General features: G+C 40.4%; 1 protein-coding gene across 1 annotated transcript in view; it reads right to left on the bottom strand.

Moving 5' to 3' along the window:
• Positions 1 to 20,012, bottom strand: part of gabrd (gamma-aminobutyric acid type A receptor subunit delta) — a gene marked incomplete at its 5' end in the record, with an annotated part of 21,526 nt that extends 1,514 nt beyond the window's left edge. Inside the window, 7 exons of the mRNA XM_080445398.1 lie at positions 1 to 112; positions 562 to 699; positions 3,052 to 3,134; positions 3,572 to 3,792; positions 5,298 to 5,365; positions 7,776 to 7,891; positions 19,942 to 20,012. The exon at positions 1 to 112 is cut by the window's left edge and continues 44 nt beyond it. Of these exons, the coding sequence (XP_080301524.1) occupies positions 1 to 112; positions 562 to 699; positions 3,052 to 3,134; positions 3,572 to 3,792; positions 5,298 to 5,365; positions 7,776 to 7,891; positions 19,942 to 20,012 (809 nt within the window). The remainder of the gene's footprint in view (positions 113 to 561; positions 700 to 3,051; positions 3,135 to 3,571; positions 3,793 to 5,297; positions 5,366 to 7,775; positions 7,892 to 19,941) is intronic.
• Between the last annotated feature and the right edge of the window lie 217 nt (positions 20,013 to 20,229).

Below are 20,229 nucleotides of genomic sequence, written 5' to 3'. Positions count from 1 at the left end.
GACACCCAGGACATGGCAACCAATAATATAGAAGGCATGTATGACTGGATGATGTAAACGCCTCGATTCCGTCTCAGCTCAAAACGAAGGCTGAGTCTGGGGAAGCGTCCCGCTGGGGAAACAGAAGACAGAACCACCATTCCTTTTCTGTACAATGACCACATTTTATAATGTCTCACTCATGAAAAAACCCAACTGTTGTTCAAAAGAGTTTTGGCAAACCACTTCACTGCTCCTACTGTCAAAAATGTTTTTATATATTGTATATAAATACTTGAAGCGTACTTCTTTTAAGAATGATGTCCTGTCATCTCTACCCATTAGGAAGTCTCCTAATGATGCATGGCCTATGCATAGATTATAACCACAGAGATGGCTTCAAAAACGAATCTGAAAGAGTTCTGAGGTCTTTCATCAGCAGAATTGTGCTGAAGACCAAGAAACTGATTATTTTCTTTTTCTTTATTTATTTTTTTACAGACACACATTTTGACACACATTTTGCACATCCAAGAGACTTTAGAAATGGCTGCTCCAACAATAACTTGTGGAAAAGTTCACCAGATTTGAAGTTCATCATCTCTGTGACAAAGCTGTAGTCAATGATGGTGAACTGGGAGAGCTCCAGTTGGTCCAGGCCGTGGATATGCTTCTGACTTTCCGACCAGTGATACACAATGTCCTCAGACGAATAACCATCTGGAATAAACACAGATGCAGGCAGAAAACCAGACATTTTAGTGGTGCATGATGCATCTTGTAAAATGATACAACGCTCCCAGGTCTACTCAGCGTGCTTTGACGCAGTGTCATTTTTTATCTTTGCATGGAGGGACAGGAGCAGGCAGCTTGTAACACGGCTCATTATTCTGTGGATTTTCATAGCAGACAGTTTCTCTTCAGATCCAGCGTGTCAGTGGCTCATTTAACAGCCATCGAGAGGCATAATATTTTTACATTGAGATGACCTCTACAATAACACAGTATCTTGGCATGATATTTGTCTCCGGCAGGCCGAAGGCGTGACCGAGACTATGTTTTGCCCCCTGTCAGTCCGTCCGTCCATCCGTGTGTCCGTGTGTCCGTCCTTCTGTCTGTGAACAGCTAATCTCCGACACACTCCCTGGATGCCAGAGCAGAACATCTGCCCCCAATTTTTCAGATCGGCCTGTTATAGCGCCACCAGGAGGCAGATGTTTCCAAATAAAATATATATATATTACTCCTACAGATTTTGGCCAAACATTACGCAAATCAGTAAACAGTAGCCTATCTCTATAGTCATGTGATCAAGACGGATCTGTCTGATTGGCTTCCAAAGTTTGCAGGAGTGGTCCATTTTGAACAAAATGCCTAAAATCAATTGCCGTGAAACTTTGTACGCACATTTCCACTAGGCCATGGAAGAAATGCCACCCTCAAATGGCCTCTTGGTGGCGCTATAACCGATTCACGTTTTTTCCTATAGCTAGACCGATCAGCATGCAACTTTGCACGCACACTCCCTAGAGGCCAAGGAAAAACCTCTGCCCTGCATTTGTCACATCAGCCTTTTATAGCGGCACCAGGAGGCTGAATTTAGCAAAACCCATTTTCATATTTCATCCCAATTGGCATCTAAAGTTTGCAGGAGTAGCTTGTTTTGAACAAAATGCCTCAAATCATGAACACAGCGTCCGATTGCTGTGAAGCTTTGCACGCACATTCCCACTAGGCCAAGGAAGAAATGCCACCCTTTTCACATTGGCCTATTATAGTGCCACCAGGAGAACACTTTTTTTTAAAATATTACTCCAACACATGTTGTCCAAATATCACGCAAAACAGTACACAATGGCCCTCATTTATCAACGCGGTGTAGACCAAATAATGGGCGTACGGTGAGATCACCACAACTTTCGGCATTTATCAATATATCCTGACTTTGACTTTAGCGTACGGCCCGCTCAGATCTCACGTCAGGTCGGAGGCAGTTGTTGACTTTGGCTGCACCCGTTTGTTCCATTGTAGACCTGCGGAGCAGCATTGTCTGACCGTCTGACAGGCATCTGGACACATGTATCCACTCCAAAATGTATATCTATCACATTAATAAATAATCCCTGTGTAAAGATAACATTTTATAAACTCATTTAAACAAACTGCTTTAACAGATCTGCTGCATTGGCTACTTAAAAATAGCAGATCTACAAGCTCACGTTGTGAGCTTGTAGATCTGCTATTTTCAAAATATAGGAGCACATATACGAGAGCATTTTCAGTAGTCGGGACTGGCGCGGCGGCGCCGCGGGAGATCGGACATTTAACCCTCCCAACACACACCAGCCTTCATCCATTAATGTTTATGCATTCATTCATCAGTCACTCCATAAATGTTCAGATTATGAGTGCCGCTCCAGTCCAGGCTATCTCTCATTAAAGTGGCGGCACGGCCGGGACTCACTGCAGCCCACAGTGTGTGTGTGTGTGTATGTGTGTGACGTGTGTGACTTGACAGGCAGTGAGGCGGGCGGGGGATTATAACTCTATGGGGAAACTCTTCTCCATGCTTTTTTCTGGACGTATTCCGGTTCTTCATGTCGTAAAATCGGGGCGTTTTATTTAAATTACGCTCTTTTCAGCCGTCAGATTTATCAAAGCTCCGACCAAATGTACCCTAGGATTGGCTGTATAGGATTGCTTGATAAATGTCACTTGGACGTTGGCCTACGGGCGAATTTAAGGCAAAAAATACGCCATTTTTTACACTCCATTGATAAATGAGGGCCAATAAATATATATATATATATATATAGTCATGTGATCAAGACGGATCTGTCCAATGTTTTATAGTCCATCCGGATTGACTAAGATTGGCATCTAAAGTTTGAAGGAGTGGCTCGTTTTGAACAAAATGCCTCAAATCATGAACGCAGCATCCGAGTGTCTGTGCGATAACTTCATCAACTTCATTAATACAGTATCGGTGTGTGTAGATGGGGATAGGGGGCTGAGGGAAGGCCGGTATCAAGCAGTAAGATTATGTCCAGAGGAAAGTATGACCACACTCACAGCTTTCCAGGTCCAGTGTGCACTCCTGTTCATCCATGGGGTATTTGGTAAGGTCCATGTCACACGCCACCGTTGAAGTGATTCTACAACCAGGGGGGGGGGGGGGGACAGTTAAACAACAACTGATGCAGAGTAGACCATTAAAGGTCAGTACAGTTCCAAGTTACAGTTCCATTTCTGTCCATCTTTACTGTAGATTTTGTACACAGTAAAAATCCTCAGTGTTAATTTATACATTTCTAGTTCTGAGTGTACAAATGGAACCTGTAACCCGTAAGGGTTCATTTGGTCCAATTTGTACACTCTCAGAGTTAAACACTGAGCAGTTTACAGTGGACTGTATCTGTACCCTTTCCATATTGTCATATCTTCTATGCTCCCCCCACACCCTGCCATTGTTTCTCTCTCTCTCTCTCTCTCTCTCTCTCTCTCTCTCTCTCTCTCTCTCTCTCTCTCTCTCTCTCTCTCTCTCTCTCTCTCTCTCTCGCACGCTCTCTCTCACGCCTACGGCACCCCCTACCGGCTGCTGTACAGGATGACCCCGTCAGGCTGTAGGCGAATCAGCTTGTTTTCCACGGTGACGTCATGGAACCAGGCCGACTTGGCGTTGACGATGAACGTGTCGGGCAGCCAGAGCTTGTCCACAAAGCGGCTGTCCAGGCCCAGAGTCTTGTTGGTGTGGTTGTAGGACAGGCGGTCGTCACGCCAGCTCTGGCGCAGAAACACGGTCATGGTGTACTCCTGCCAGACAGCCAAATGGCACACGTGCACGCACATACACGCACAAGCCCACGCACACATACACACAAGGACGTACAGTACAGCCAGCATGACAAGGACATACATGTTCATTCACATTCACATGAACGGACACACGCGCGCACAGGCACACACACACACACACACACACACACACACACACACACACACACACACACACACACACACACACACACGCCGGGATACAGTTGAGCCAAGGACATTTCTAAAGGCATTTTGAACGCATCACATTTAGATCCTGGATCCAAGTCAACAGGACAGGTCGTACTCTGTGTTTCTGTCAGCAGGCCAACACACGTTGCATCCATAATCACCTGGATTAAAGGGTAAAGCCACCCTGCCTACACCAGAATGAACTTACAACCTCAGACAGTGTGGATCTGTGAATGGGACTGCATTTTCTAACTCAAACAGAGACGTGATTGTCTCTTGATGAGGTAGGGTAATCACGACAAATCCCAGCGTCGTTCCATCGATAATGGGACACTGATATTAGGGCCAGTGACAATAGCCTGAACAATTTCACGGGAATATGGACACATGCTCTGCTCCGTAAATGCTCAAACTACTGAAATAAAACTCATTCGGTTAGAACCACTTAGATAAACATCCTAAAATTTGTCTCTATTTCATGGTCGGTGGAGTTTTAGCTTCCATGGTGAAAATGTAGGCCTTGATTATCTGGTGCCTGACTTTAGGAATGCGTTGTTCATGATTACAAACAATAATTGAATTTCTGTTTGAACGTGGATTGTCCCCATTTACAGAAAGGAGCCACGTGTTTCTTAGGAATATGAACTATGCAATATCTCTGAATACCGACAACGCACGTACTGTAAAATCCAATTAAGTGTCAATTTATTTTATTTTAAATGGATTGATGTCTCACACAGGTCCATCACTATAAGCATGTTTCCAAATCCTCAAGGGGCATACATCTGGATTATGCAAATCTTTGTAACAATGCAGAATGGGAGAAATGTGGAGAATCTCTCTGTGGTGAGCGTGTGTAAAAAGCAAGGTTATTATAGTTAACTAAAACTAATGAAATAACAAAAAACTGATATGAAATAAAATACAGAAATATGAAATCACTTTTCTTCCAATTTCTTATCTGTGCCAGTGTAAACTGTGAATACATATTTTAAAAAACTTAGCCTTTTCAAGAGCAAAAAAACATAGCTAAACAACCAAACTTGCTTTTAAAAACGAATTATAACTAAACAGACTCCTTTCCCCCTTGCCCACCCCCCCCCTCTATTCTTCTTCCCTTTCTTTTTTTCTATGGAAATAACAATACGATGGGAACGAATTTCACCCGCTTTTTTTACTTCTGTAAACCTGTGATGTGACAATAAAGCTGATTCTGATTGTGATTCTGAAAACACAAAATAAACAAATGAGAAATGCAAAACTATAATGACCTTGGTAAAGAGGAATGTACTGTACAGCACTGTATACTTTACCATGTTGGCCTCTGAGATGTGGTCAATACTGGCTACTTCAATAGCCATGGCCACGTTCACCGGAGGGCCTGCAGGAAGACAAGTGAGAAAAGAACATAGGCCGCCAACACCCACCCACCTACCCACCCCTCCACCTACCGCCCCCCCCACCCTCCATTCTTTCCCCATCAATATTTCTCTACCTTTCGCCCATCCTCTGTACATCACCAATTTCTACATCTGCTGACACCCCCCCGCGTCTAAGACTCATGCAGTGCATATAGATTAAGCATCATCCTTCTTAACCAATAACCATGCTATGTTGTTGGCACAGCACTCCATGGACATTCACACATGTGACCTTGACCTCGAATGGAGTTTCATGGAGTGAGTGTGAGTGTATTCATGCGCGCTACAGCTTTGTGTGTGTGTGTGTGTGTGTGTGTGTGTGTGTGTGTGTGTGTGTGTGTGTGTGTGTGTGTGTGTCTGTGTGTGTGTGTGTGTGTGTGAGTGTGAGTGTGAGTGTGAGTGTGAGTGTGAGCGTGTGCGTGCGATTTGCATGGATTGTGCCACTGACATGGGATGCTGGAGGCAGAAATCTACCGAAAGTAGATAGGAGGTCGGTGAAGCGGAGCAGAAAGGCTATTTATACTGAACATTAAGGAATCTACATTACTGTTCCCCCATCGCTCAACACTTATCCCATAACCATTTATGGCAAATCGTATTCTATAGCCCATTTATTGTGGGCGTAGAGAGTGAGGCAATTTGCAGTGTGACGCTGATTGGAAGTCAAGGTCAATGGAGCTGACTTTTAGAGGGCGTTACACGAGCCAACTTTCTCATCTCCTGATGCAATAACTGGCCAATTTGAACTGGTCTCCTTTAGAAGACATAATAGACATTAATAATACATCTGTATCATGCATTATTAACAAATGAAGGTTTACTATTTATCATGAGAAATGATAACGAGGGAATGTTTCAAGTCATTCCGACCATTTCAGTCTAAAAACAAATCCCTGATTTATGTTTTAGAATAACAATACCCCTTGTGATTAATGGCTAATATGGGATATGAGCTGAGTAAAAGGCCATTGTGCCAACTGATATATATGATTCCCTAATGGCCATGAATAACCTTTTGTTTGGAACTTGTCATCTTAATGCTTAAATCATAGTCTGTCGTACGGCGATGTCGTATGAATAGGGCTATTTTCGGCACGCGACACCACCGTACAACGAGTACAAAACAGGCTCATCGCTGTGATAGTTTCATGGAACATAAACAGGAACGTCAGTAGAGGACCATAGGATGTCGCATACAAAGCCGTGGTGTTTGGTGATGGTTGGATCCCTGAATAGCGTTGTTTTTTTTCACCTTTGCTCAGCTATGAGTTAAGCTGTGAGATTGAGAAATCTATCACTGTGGTCATTGGACGTTTCACATTCTGCAGCCATTCTTAACAAGGTCTCCATCACAGCGCCCCCTGCAGGCCTCTCTCTCTCTCTTGTGGCACTTAAAAGGTGTCATTGTCAGTAATCTCTTCAAGCTAACATGTTCCCCTGACATGCACTGAATTATTTGAGTACACTCGTCTCATTCAAATGCTCAGCATGAGCTGAACTTATTTAAGTACTTAAGCTTTGTACTAGATCTTTAAAGCTGCAATCCGGAACTTATTTTAATGAATGAAACGTTACTTTGACCAATCTGTATGGTAGAGCATAGCTAGGGCATCTGCAGTGGTTGGTCTCCCTACTCTTCCATTGAAGAGTAGTCAGTGGTGGAAAGTAACTACTGTAGGTACTAAGTATAGTATAAGTATTTACTCAAGTACTCAATTCTACTCCACTACATCACAAAGGACATATTTTAATTACTCCACTATAATAATTTGAAAACTTTAGTTACTAGTTACGATTTTGATTATTATTACAAAACAAACATTAACCATATTTGAAAAAAAAAAATGTTTAGACATAATGATAACATTTGTCATTCTGCATAAATGAGAACTTTTACTTTCGGTACTTTAAGTATACTTTGATGCCAAAACGTTAGTACTTTTACTCCTGGTTACCAGACTTTTACTTGTAACAGAGTGTTTCTACATTGCAGTAATGATACTTTTACTTACTTAAGTAAAAAACATTTGAGTACCTTTTCCACCACTGCAAGCAGTATCGACTGAAACTCATAATCCCAACATCTTGAAAGAGCAGTAGAGATTTGGTCTCCCGCACGGGAGACCCAGGTATGAATCTGCAGGACATGAAACTTACGGATTGCAGCTTTAAATCAAACAAAAAACCTGAGAAATTAAAAGACATCCAGGCAGTGACATAATGTTCAGGGTTATGGAATTGAGCAGAGTGACAACTAAATCTTAAAGCTATCCCATATAGTCTGGGGCTGAGTTTTATGCTAAGGATGGCTGTAAATGTGAGGGGGTGAAATGCAATCCAATGCCACAAGCTGTAAGATCTCGTACTCACCTCCTATCCCAGGGCGAAAATTTCTGGCATAGCCCTTCATTAACTCATCCAGATTAGGCAACCAGGATATTTCAATGTCTTTACCTACATACTCCCCAACGTCACTCAGCATGGCCCTAAGGGAGACAAAATACACAGCAGGCTTGAGCTCATTTCATCCTTTCCCACACTGTGACGGGGACAAACCTGGAAGAAACTCCAGCACAGAGAGGACAATGACAAACTATCAGCAGCAGCTGCATAACACATTTGAATACAGGAGATTTGTCACACAAAATAACATTGTTCATGCAGCTATATAGATCATATATACATCATTGTACCCTATATTCCTTTGTGGGTTGTGGTTCTGCAGCATCTCTGACAGATGTTGTCTGTCAGACATGCTGCAGAAAGGTGACGACCGACCGAGGGAAACTGGATCGATTTGTCTGACAGCTGATAAATCTATCACGCTGTCTCTTGACTGTGGTTTGGACATTACAAAGCAATACATGTACCACCAGGGGGCAGTGAGCCCTTCTGTAACAGTAGGGCTCATTTGAGCAGATGACATCTGACAAGGCACAATGAATTTACTTTGTTCTAATCTAGACAATTATGGTTGAACTTGAGGAGGAGAGACTACAGTAAATGAGATTTTTTTTAAATAATTGTTTCAAGTTGCTGTATACAGTATACTTCATTAATTTATCCAGTACATAAATAGTTTTGTCCACACTGGGCCAATTATTGTAGTGCACACAAGTCAAGTCAGGATTTAAAGCTAATCGCTTATGTTTAGTTAAAATAACAGATTTATAAATTAAACTTACATTCAAAACAACATTTGACTAGTCATCATGTGGGACAGATTGAGTGGGTTATCATTAACCAACCATGAAAACCCACTCAGTAACATTGGAAACAAAGCTTACACTTGAAATGAAGACACATTGTGGGCAATATTCTGTGCCCACAGTACATGCAACCTCAAACCAGTACGAAAAAACTGTCAGCTGTCACTGTCACAATGCCTCGCGTTGCGAGGCGTTGTGAGCTTGTAGATCGGCTATTTTCACAATTTCTGCCTCTTTCTTATGTAATTTGTCAGATGTTTGACCAGTTTTTATAGTTTAGTTTGTTGATTACTTTTGATGCAGTAATGGTATTTTTTCTTTTCTTTCTTTCTTTTTTTTGGGGGTCTTAAAAGTCCTAAAATTGTCTCATCACTGTCATCTGGGGACCCCCCCCTCAAAAAAATAATAATCATGTGGGGACCCCCCCTGACCCACAGGTTGAGAACCACTGCTGTACATGACGATGACATATAGACTGCATAGTAAAATCCTGAGTGTTAATTGAACTCGTACACTGTTACAAATGGATAGCATGAAAGGAAAAACATAGAGTAAAAACAATAACATAAATCACCAAGTACTTCCAGGCATGTTGTTGATGACATTTCCTCCCTGAAACTGTTTTGATTTTGCAGCTGTATTTTTAGTCTCATAATCACTGCTGTGACATGAATAGGGGGGAACGCTGAATTAATTAATGAATCAATGTGTGACTTTTTTTCCGTTCTAGTTTATTCCGTTCCTCAGACGCCAAGCCAGGCTGAAAAGGAGCAATTTTGTCAAGCTAGGCTATGTCAAGCCAGACTGTGTCCAGCCAGGATAATGAAGCTAGGCTGAATGGGCGGCGATTTGCCGGCGACGTATTTCTATAAAAGACCATGAACTCGAGCGCAGATTCCTTGAACTTGACCAATCATGGCAGCGGGGAACAAAACTCGGCAGCGTTTTTCTCTGTGGCCGAACAGCAGCAGTTCATGCAAGCATATGAGGAAGTGAAACATATTATCAACAGAAAATGAAACGTGACCGCAATAAATAGATCCAGGGAGAAAGCGTGGCAAAGTATTGCAAGCACACACAGAGTGTGTGTGTGTGTGTGTGTGTGTGTGTGTGTGTGTGTGTGTGTGTGTGTGTGTGTGTGTGTGTGTGTGTGTGTGTGTGTGTGTGTGTGTGTGTGTGTGTGTGTGTGTTTGCAACGGACGGGCAACAGGACGGACGGGACGGGACGGGACGGGACGGGACGGGACGGGACGGGACGGGACGGGACGGGGACGGGACGGGGGGGGTGGTGTACTGCGATACTAACCCCACATTTGCAAGACCACTTTGGTAGAGATTTGGGTTGTGTAGTTACCTTGCCATCATGATGTAACTCCAAAGGTGGACAAGAAATACAAAATAATTTCTCCATTGACTAGAAATTGATAATTTAAAATATGCTCCTTATTGACTTACAAAGAGGCTCCTTTAAACCTGTAACTAATAATTTATATATATATTTAAATATATTTATTTATATATATATATATATATATATATATATATATATATATATATATATATATATATATATATATATATATATGTATATGTATGTGTTAGACATTTTTTATAATATTTAAAGAAAAAAATATATATATATATATATTATCAAACATCTAACAACAATATGAACTATAGTGTTAACAGAGTGACAATGACATATCACATGAGTCATTGTGAAACAGTTATGATTCATGGTCACACACTATTTCAGTAATATAATGAAATTGATTATATCTTATTGTATTTATTTCATTTTATTTGAATGCAAGGTCATTAAAATGAGTCCATATTCAAACACATGTGTTGAATTAACTGTAGAAAAACTTGAAGAACAAGGCACTGGATTAAGTAAGCTTGGCTGTTAGCCTGCTCCTGACCAGGCTAACTTCACAGCTAAATTGCCATGGTAACTAAGCTAGGCTTGCTTCAATTCTCTTTTGAGGAATCGGATAAGGCTAAACTTAGCCAGGGTGAACTGGCTAAACTAATCTTCAAGATAATTCACCTTTTGAGGAACCGACTCAGCTCTAATCCTGGCTAAATTAAGCCAGGATAGGTGGTAAAGCCAGGCTTTAGCTCTAATTCACCTTTTGAGGAACAGGCCCCGATCGCTAGTAGACCGAGCAAGCTTGTAGATCGGCTATCTTCTGTGAATTTCTCCCCAGAATAGGGATGCTAGGGTTCAAGTGGTTAATGTAAAAAAGATTTGGAGCCCCCAAATCCCTCCCCCCTGAAAAAAAAAAGTGCTTTGTGAAGTAATTAATAGAATAACCGCCAAAAAATCTATAGTTACAGCCCTAGACTCTAGTATAGTCTACCACATCACTGTCTCAACCCCTTGAGTCCCCAGCTCAATGATTGATAGTTAGGAGCCAAATGGACTCTTTACGGGTCTGTAACTCAGAGAGTGTACAGATGTAACCAAATGGACCCGTACATGTCCATTTTGGTTCCATTTGTACTGTACGATAAAAATCGTACAGTATCAAATGGGGGTTTGTGGCATAATCGTAATGCATATTAAATTGGGGGTCCTTGAAATAAAAAAAATGTTGCCATTTGGTGTGTTTAGAATTATAGCATGTAATGTTAACATAAAGATCAAAATACTACACCCAAGTGACAAAAGTGTTACTTAGTTAGTACTACTCTTTAAAAAAAAGGGGGAAAAACACCAACAGGATTTAAACATTTGATTGGTTGTCTGGGATATTCAGTAAGCAGTCTCGCTTCATGATTCTCTCACCCTTTGCTCTTTTCAAAACAGTTCAAAGTATATTTTGATACGATGCTCGTTCCACTTAATATTTTACTCCACCTCATTAACTGCATCTCCTGAGGCCTCGTTTTGTCAAGCGTCTTGTTTAAGTGTTCTACAAAGGCAACACAAAAGACCCATCTCAAATTTACAATGTCTTTGGAATGCAATGTACCACACTCGCTAACAAGCTTAATTAGCTTTGTACAATGACATCAATTTGCACCTGTTCAAAGGGAACATCAATCCTCCCTTGCTGTGTTGGTGTTGCTGAGCCTGACAAAGGCAGGCAGCAGAAAGAACTAATTAAAATGTGCTTCCAACTATTGTACAATTTCTAAGTGGAACTACATCATGGATAAACAAACAACCATCCATCTGATTTAGGCTACTGAAAAGCACAATTTGAAAATGTCATGCTTTTAGGGCATAGCAGTGGTGGCCATTTTGTGGTGCCACAGGTAGATTTTTTTTCCCATAGAGATTAACAAAAATATTTATATATATATAGTATATATTTTTTAAAGCCTGGAACCAAGCCATCCAGGCTCCTGGTGAATCATGACCATAAAACATTTGATTCTGTGTCAAACTATATTTGAAAACCGCCCAAAAAAGGGTATGTATTATTAAATATTCAAATATTTTTTGACACAGAATCAAATGTTTTATTGTCATGATTCACCAGGAGCCTGAATGGCTTGGTTCCAGGTCTAAAATAATTGATTGAATTATTATTATTTTTTTGTGAACAGAATCACATTTATTAAGAGTTATAAAAAGAAATAACCGCAAATAACCACCAAAAACTCTGAAATATCCGCCCAAAACCGCATAGGGCCCCGCATTTCTCCCAGACGGCTCTGCTTGCCGACATGCAATATCAGTTATTTTCGGCAAGTGACACAGTATAAATAGAGCTTATTTAAATAACTGTGTCTGCCTGATAGACATGCAACATGCAGGGTGTTATACTACAGTGTGCTGCATACTATAGCTTAACCTACTGGGAAACTGTTGTCAGTCACTTTGCATTATAATCTGCTTATAACTGTATAATAAATAGAGTTATCAGCACTCATAAATACTCATCATGCTTTATCATAACACATTATAAATCATTTTATAATTACTTACACAGTGTAAAATATGATAATATTTCATATTGTTGGACACTCACAGGCTTTTACTTTTGGCCAGGATAATAGTTCATTATAATTCAAATAGTTGTAATACATTTTAATAATTGTATAATTCAGTATAATCACTGTTATAATGCATTATAATGATGTTATATGTGTAGACAGAAACATTTTGTGTGTTCTTGCATTGATTTAAAGATATGTTTTCACATGAGTTAGTTATTATATAAAATTATTATAATGCATTGTAGCCTATCTGTACCAGCTCAATGAATTTTGTGGTTAGAGTGACCACCCTGAGACTGGGAAGTCAGGGTTCAATCCCTGGTCGTGTCATAACAAAGAATATCAAATTGATACCCAATGCCTCCCTGCTTGAACACTCAGCAAGGGTTGGATTGCGGGTAAGACCCTGCGACATAGCGTCATGTCCAGGGGGTGTACTTGTACTTCAAGCTGCCTCACACTATGGAAACAGGAGATAGGCTACTGACCTATGAGCCATATAGTTCATGCTTTATAATGTGTTAAAAAAATGGTATCTGGGTTGCCCACTGGCCTAGCGGTCCAAGCGCATACCTCAAATAGGCTCTAATGCCTGACAGTGCGTTGCGGGTTCAAATCCCGATCCCAACGACCTTTGCTGCGTGTCACTCCCTGTCTCTCTCCCTGTTTCCTGTCATTCTCTACTATACTATTAAAGGCAGAAAAGCCAAAATATCTTAAAAATGCTTTATAATGTGTTGTTCTAAGTGTTATGGATATTTATGAGTGCTTATAATTATAAAGCGTTATGAGCAGATTGGAATGCATTCTAAGTATGTTTATAATGCTTTATAAACTTGGGTGCCATAGAAAGTGTTACAAATTCGGGGACAACATTTGTGTTTTCAGTTGTTTGAGAGTCCCATTCTTGAGAATTGGGACAAAACCTTTATTTTATTTAAAAAAATTGATATCCTTCAATTATGCGGGGAAAATATATTTTAAAAGATCAGAGTGTTGACTATTAATCCATGTAATGAGCCAACCTCCCACAGTTTTTTTTAAGATGTCAACTCCATAAGATGGCATATCTGACGCAGTTGACATCTGACGGAGTCTGAAGGAGTTGGCAAAATGTTATGTTTTTTTCATTCCACAGTCGTTCCACAGTCGTAGTGAGTAGACAATTTACTTTTCAAAGTAACTTAGAGTTCTATTAATGCTAATAGAATTACACTTTTTTGGGGGGGGGAGGGGATTTAGAAGGACTAACGGAGTTGACATGTTATGGTTGGATAGTAATATTATTTAGTGCATTTATAAAAAAATAGAAAGCTTGCCAGAGCTTCCACAGCTTTCCCGCCTTTTTTAGAACCAGGAAGTGAGACAGGGGACCTTAGGATATAGCTAAACCTGTTTATGCCTCATTAAATTATGTTTTTGTAGAAATCTGACGGAGTTGACAACGAACTCGGACACAACTTTAAAGGGCAAAAACGTTTACAAAAAAACACAATTAAAAAAAAGATGATATTAATAATACATTCTTACACCTATGTTATCAGCAGGGCCGCAGGAAGGGTTGTGCGAACTGTGCGGTCGCACAGGGCCCCGCGCTTGGGGGAGCCCCGCATTTTTTTTTTATTATTATTTTTTTTTTAAGTGAACAGAATCACATTTATTAAGAGTTATACAAAGAAATAACCGCAAATAACCACCAAAAACTCGGAAATATCCGCCCAAAACCGCGCGCGCGAGGATGGGGGCGCGCGCGCACAGGGCCCCGCATTTCTCCCAGACGGCTCTGGTTATCAATAGGCTACGGATGTTTCGTTTTTTTTATGCTTTTAACAAAAACTGAGATAATAATTATATTGCAATGCTTGAGGTGAACATTCTGGTTGCAATACGTCAATTACAATTCGCAGAAACAGCTTTTTTATATGCAACCTTTATAAACATTTAAATGCCTGCTGCATTTCAATGATGTAATTACTTTCAGTATGTAGTTTAAAATGACAAAAACCTAAATTTATTTCTAGGTCAATGATTTTGTACAGCGCCAGGGAACATTTGTTCATTGGTAGCTTCTTGCGATTAGGAAATGGCTATATTACTCCAATTTCAATCATTTTGGCGTTACCCACTATAACATAAAGCTTTCTGCTCACAGTACAAATGAGAGCACCTTAATGAGGCTTTAGGCCTGATTTATACTTTGTCATACGACGGTGTATGCTGAAAATAGACAATCTACAAGATCACAAGGCGTCGCACCGTGGGATCTTTTGAGCTTGCAGATCAGCTATTTTCGGCATAAATAAAGAATTAGGGCAGCTGAGCAATCCCTGCTCACTGCTATCTATATACTGCAGTAAGAGCAGATTTGTGAAATTGGTCCAGCATTTCCAGAAAAAAACAAACACATCTGTTATTAGAAAATATGCTCTCCAGGAAGGTGGGAGGATTATACTGTGCTGGTTCAGTCTACTGTGTCATTTGAATACAGAGTTAGGGACAAGTGGGACTGACACCAACGATTGTGAAATATTAGGACCAAACTTTGCCTGTGCACGGTGAGAGATCTTGCCCTCAATCAGCACATGTAAGGAATGATGATGATAGTTAGTCTAAAAGAAATGGGAATTAATGCTACTCTACTTATTCTATCATCTGTTATCAAACGATATGACTGCATTCAAAAATGATTAATTGTATGTATTAGAGAAAATATATGTCATGAACAGAAATTATGTATTTTTTAAAGATCTGGTAGCCTTTTATTGAATTATTTACCCCTGTCAGCTGTGGGCTCGCTGTAACCTTTTAACTGGCTCCATTCTAGGCTAATGCTGGCGTCCGGGTCATACCGTGTAACATCCATTTTAGAAGTATTTTTGGCGACACCCAAGGTAGCTTGTCATAATGTCATCTGTCTATGTCTGTTAGAACTGTAATTCCCAGAATTCAGTTTGAAACAAAACCACGCAAGTACTGCTCCAAAACGAATGCTGCAGTGTCCTAGCACCAAGAATGTTTTGGAAAGCGTATGTATTAATTTCAAAATAAATAAATGCATTTTCCGGTACGATTTTCGGTGACTGCATAATTCTTTTGTGAGTGTTGGGTGCAACAAAAATTGTGTTTAGACACACATTTACAGTATACGGAATGGTTATTGTGAAAAATATACCCCTAAAAGATATTATATTATAGTTTTTTGTGTTATTTGTGTATTTGTGTTTGAATAAGTTGCACTGTTTTTGTATCAAAAAAATATATATGATTGCATTGTTTTTGCAACCATTTTCCTCACACTTTGATTTGTGTAATTCTTTTTTTTAAAACACGTTAGTATTCCTTTGCAGTGCCATATCTAGCCTACTCCTTCATATCATGGAACTGTCGTTCCATTTCTACTTCTTGGTACTGTAGCTTGGCCGCTTACGTCCAAACTCAACTCAACTTTCCTATCTGCAAATTGATACGTCACTCCTATTGTCTCTCTCAAGTACTACTATAGTGATGGCTTGGGGCAACATCTGACCATCCGTCAATGTTTGACGTGACGGGAGCCCCCGAAACATTTTACAATGGTCCCAGTAGTCCCACCCACTTTGGAATATACGGAAGCCGTCAGGCGAGCAAGTGGCTTTGCTGAGCAGTGCGAAGTCCGCTTCAGCTGACTGAGCACCATTTGAGTTACATATCGATAGGCAGTAAATCATCATGTCCTCATCAACATGTGATGGCGAGAGGCGTCCTGTCACGTCAAAAGTCGTAGACTAGTCAAATCCGTCACAACTCATCACCCCTTTGATGTCACGGGTGTAAGAACGGTGTGAGTCATTCTGGATAAGAGCATTGGTTAATAGTGTTATATCAGTGCTATATGATACTAATAACTGTCACACTCACACACACCAGTGGTGTGTTCTACCGTGTTACGCTGTATACGCCGTATACAGTGCAGATTTGTTTGGGGAAAAGTGTATACAGTCTAATAACCATTTCATCCATTGAAAACGTGCTGGCGTAACACGCATGACGCGCAGGGAATAATTATCGTATACCCTCCGGAAAAACCTAGAACACACCACTGACGCACACCACTTGACGCCTACACAGTCAAATCTGGGGTGTTAATTTAACTCTCAGCATGTAACCAAATGGACAAATTGGTACACTCTGATTTTCAAATGGATACATTAACACTGAGGAACAACGGTACAAAATACAAAGTCGCAGAATGTACAGTCTGGGTATAATTGTCTCCGCCAGGCCGAAAGGCATGGCGAGAGAGTATGTTTTTCCCCCTGTCCATCCGTGTGTCCGTCCGTGTGTCCGTGTGTCTGTGTGTCTGTGTGTCCGTCCGTCTGTGACCAGCTAATCTCCGGCACCGTTGGCTTGATCGCAGCGAAACTTTTCACAAATTTCACGCAAATCGGTACACATGATCTCTATAGTCATGTGATCAAGACGGATGTGTTTGATTTTTCATATACCATCCTGATTAGCTATGACATCTAAAGTTTGCAGTATTGGCTTGTTTTGAACAAAATTCCGCAAATCATGAACGCACCGTCCGATTGCGGTCAAACTTTGCACGCACATTCACACTATGTTGAGGAACAATTTTATCATTGACCTGTTATTGCGCCACCAGCAGGTCTAATTTAGCAAAACAAATGTTTTTAACAAAATGCCTCAAATCATGAATGGAGTCAGTGTCCGATTGTCGTGAAAGGCCAAAGAAGAAATGGCACCCTTTTCACATTGGCCTATTATAGCGCCACCAGGAGGCCACAATAGCCTACCTGACCTGGCGGAGACTTGTGCTCCGAGGAGCACTTTTTCTAGTTTAGACTTGTTTTTCTTTGCACTATTTACCCAGGCATTAGTCGTTTACTCTGATCTCAAACATGTAACTCGCTCTGGATAAGAGCCCCTGTTAAATGCCTATACAGTGTAACATATTTAAATATAAATGGTTTAAGATAAAATAAAATCTAACAATTCTGTATTTTGTAAGTGCAGAGACAATGAGACATCATCCACTTCATGCCCATTGTGTTTCATAGCATAATGAATAAATAACTCAGCCAGCTGAGGAGCTGCTAAGTTGATGCCACACCAAAGGTGATAATGTACAAAAGGCATCTTTCACAAGATAGATTTAAGTAATTAAGTTACTGAAAATATATTTATGAGCTTGCAACACAAAATAAATGCTTCTCAGTTTGATTAAACCTGTCCAATGGTGTTTGTGTGCATGTATATGTATACATAGTAAAATCCTGTTGATTCATCCATTTGTAACTGAGAGAGTACGCTGGGTTAAATTAATGATGTGTATTTTAGTGTATACTGTGTATGCGTATCTTTCAGAGGGAAAACATGATAATCAGGCAAAATCAAAGCCCAGTATGGTATTCATTGTACCACAGGGTAAAACATGTCACTGTGCCATTTTAAGAAAGTCAAAATACCCATCACTCCCTCTACCGGTGGATGGCTGAAGGTACAGTTTTGTCCAAAATCCACACAAAGCTTAAAAGGGTTCACCTTTTGGCCTTTTCACCAGAAGCACTTTGTGGCATTTATTTTCCGCACATGGGCTTTAGCAAATTAGGGATTAGTGGTAGGCTACAGTAGATTTCGTCTGCGCTGAGAATTGAAATAGAGCACGATAAGGCAAATGGTAGTCTACCACACCTAGTTGAATAGCCTATATTCAGGAGATTTTGTCCTTTGTTGGAGGGAAAACGACATGAATAGAATTTTCATACTAACAAAAACCAACTGGCTGAAAACTACCTAAATAACTGTTTTGCTTTTCTTTTTTTCCCTACAAAGTAAGCCTGTCTATGATGGCTAAATACAGCAGTAATACCACTACATATTGTATAATTAATGTTGCTATGAAAGAACTGCATAAAGTACATTTTAAAGGCATTGAGCATATAGCAAACAATGATTAGCAGTTATTTTCATTATCTGATGACATGGGCTTCACCTCATTTCACCCAAAGCTGTGCAATATCAGCTGAATTTGAAAAACTCAATGTCAGCATAAACAGAAGCAGTCTGAATAACATTGCATCTGTCATGGGCCTCCCATTGATAAAGCCAGTGACATACCAGCAATCATCCTTTGCCCTTAAACATCCAATCCAAGTTTGTGCATAGCAGCTTATGATCAGTGTAACAGAAAAGCGGATTGTTCAGTCAACTGTACTGGTGAATAACCAGTGCAGTACTTTTCATTAGATGAGACTTGATTATGCAACCGCCCAAGTGTCTATGCTAAATTGTGCATCATCCATCACTAATGGGCATGTGCAAGTACAGTGTTAACCACTTAAATCCTCTATAGATTTCCTAAACTGAACCTGTATTGGCTCTGAACTTGGACCGCTTTTTTCTGTCTACACCTTAATCTCTTCACCAAAAATTGCAGATCTACAAGCTAAAAACGTGTCACAACACAATATGTTGTGAGCTTGTAGATCTGCTATTTTTGGGGGCAAATGTTCACCCCAGATTGTGGATTCTGGGGTTCAAGTGGTTAATTCAAGTGTGTACACATGGAAATGAGTTGTGCACTCCCAGGGTTAACCTATAAATGGCTAAATGAACACTGAGGATTTTTACTGTGTGTAGGTGGGTGACAATATGCCACAGAAAAATGCATCAAGCTACCTACAGTATAGAGACGGGACACCTCATGGTCATCTAAAAATAATGGCCTTATTTTACAGTATGCATGCATTAAGGAAATGAATCAGTAAGGTAAAGAAGAATAGAAAGTGTGAAGACTATCATCTTAGAAGACATTCATTGAGAGAGAGGTTTGAAAACTGATCATTCATGCAGGCAAAGCTGTCTATACTAGGCTATATGGATTGACTTGAATCATTTGGCCTAAATTGAAAGCTCCATATGAGTTTAAAATACAGACTTGAGCCAATTTGACGTCATGACCTCGATTATATATTAAAAAAGTAAAAATCCAACTTAAAACGCAATTGGAAGAGAAATGCGCACGTGTGTGTGTGTGTGTGTGTGTGTGTGTGTGTGTGTGTGTGTGTGTGTGTGTGTGTGTGTGTGTGTGTGTGTGTGTGTGTCATCTCTCACATCATCACACGCAGTCAGAGACAGACGCTGAAATCGAAAAACCATGGAAACAACTCAACTCCTGTATGAATATGCAAATGCTCTATAATAAATAAATAAATACATCGGCTAGATCATAAAACGCATTAGGCTGTATGTATATTCTACCTACAGTCTACGGGTACCGTTAGGCTACTATTACAAAGAAAATATCCTTCATTAATAGGCTACAAACGGGGGGGGGGGCGGCTTGAAGGTATGACCAATAACTTATATCTCACCTTGTGAAAGCGTTTCCTCCGATATAGAGCAGGGCGACCAGGCTAGACAGGAGAAAAGTTAGGACCTCCATATTTCCACCCAAAGCTCACCAAAAGTTTCCCAGAAATCAGAAAGCTATTATAGGCTAAAAACCAATGTTTTTTCTTCTTCACAGCATATGATGTGTTCTTGTGTTTCTGCGTTGCGACGAAGAAAGTAATCTGGTGCCGTGGTGGTGATGATGAAGAAGAAGATGGTGATGATGATAATGATGATGATGACGACCCATGTTCCGCTCCTTCGGGCGC

This window comes from Gymnoscopelus braueri, assembly GCF_963280865.1.
Source record: "Gymnoscopelus braueri genome assembly, chromosome: 12".
In the NCBI taxonomy this organism is placed as follows: Eukaryota; Metazoa; Chordata; class Actinopteri; order Myctophiformes; family Myctophidae; genus Gymnoscopelus; species Gymnoscopelus braueri.
The sequence above is the reverse complement of the archived record's forward strand: the minus strand, read 5'-3'. Positions and strand labels throughout refer to the sequence as shown.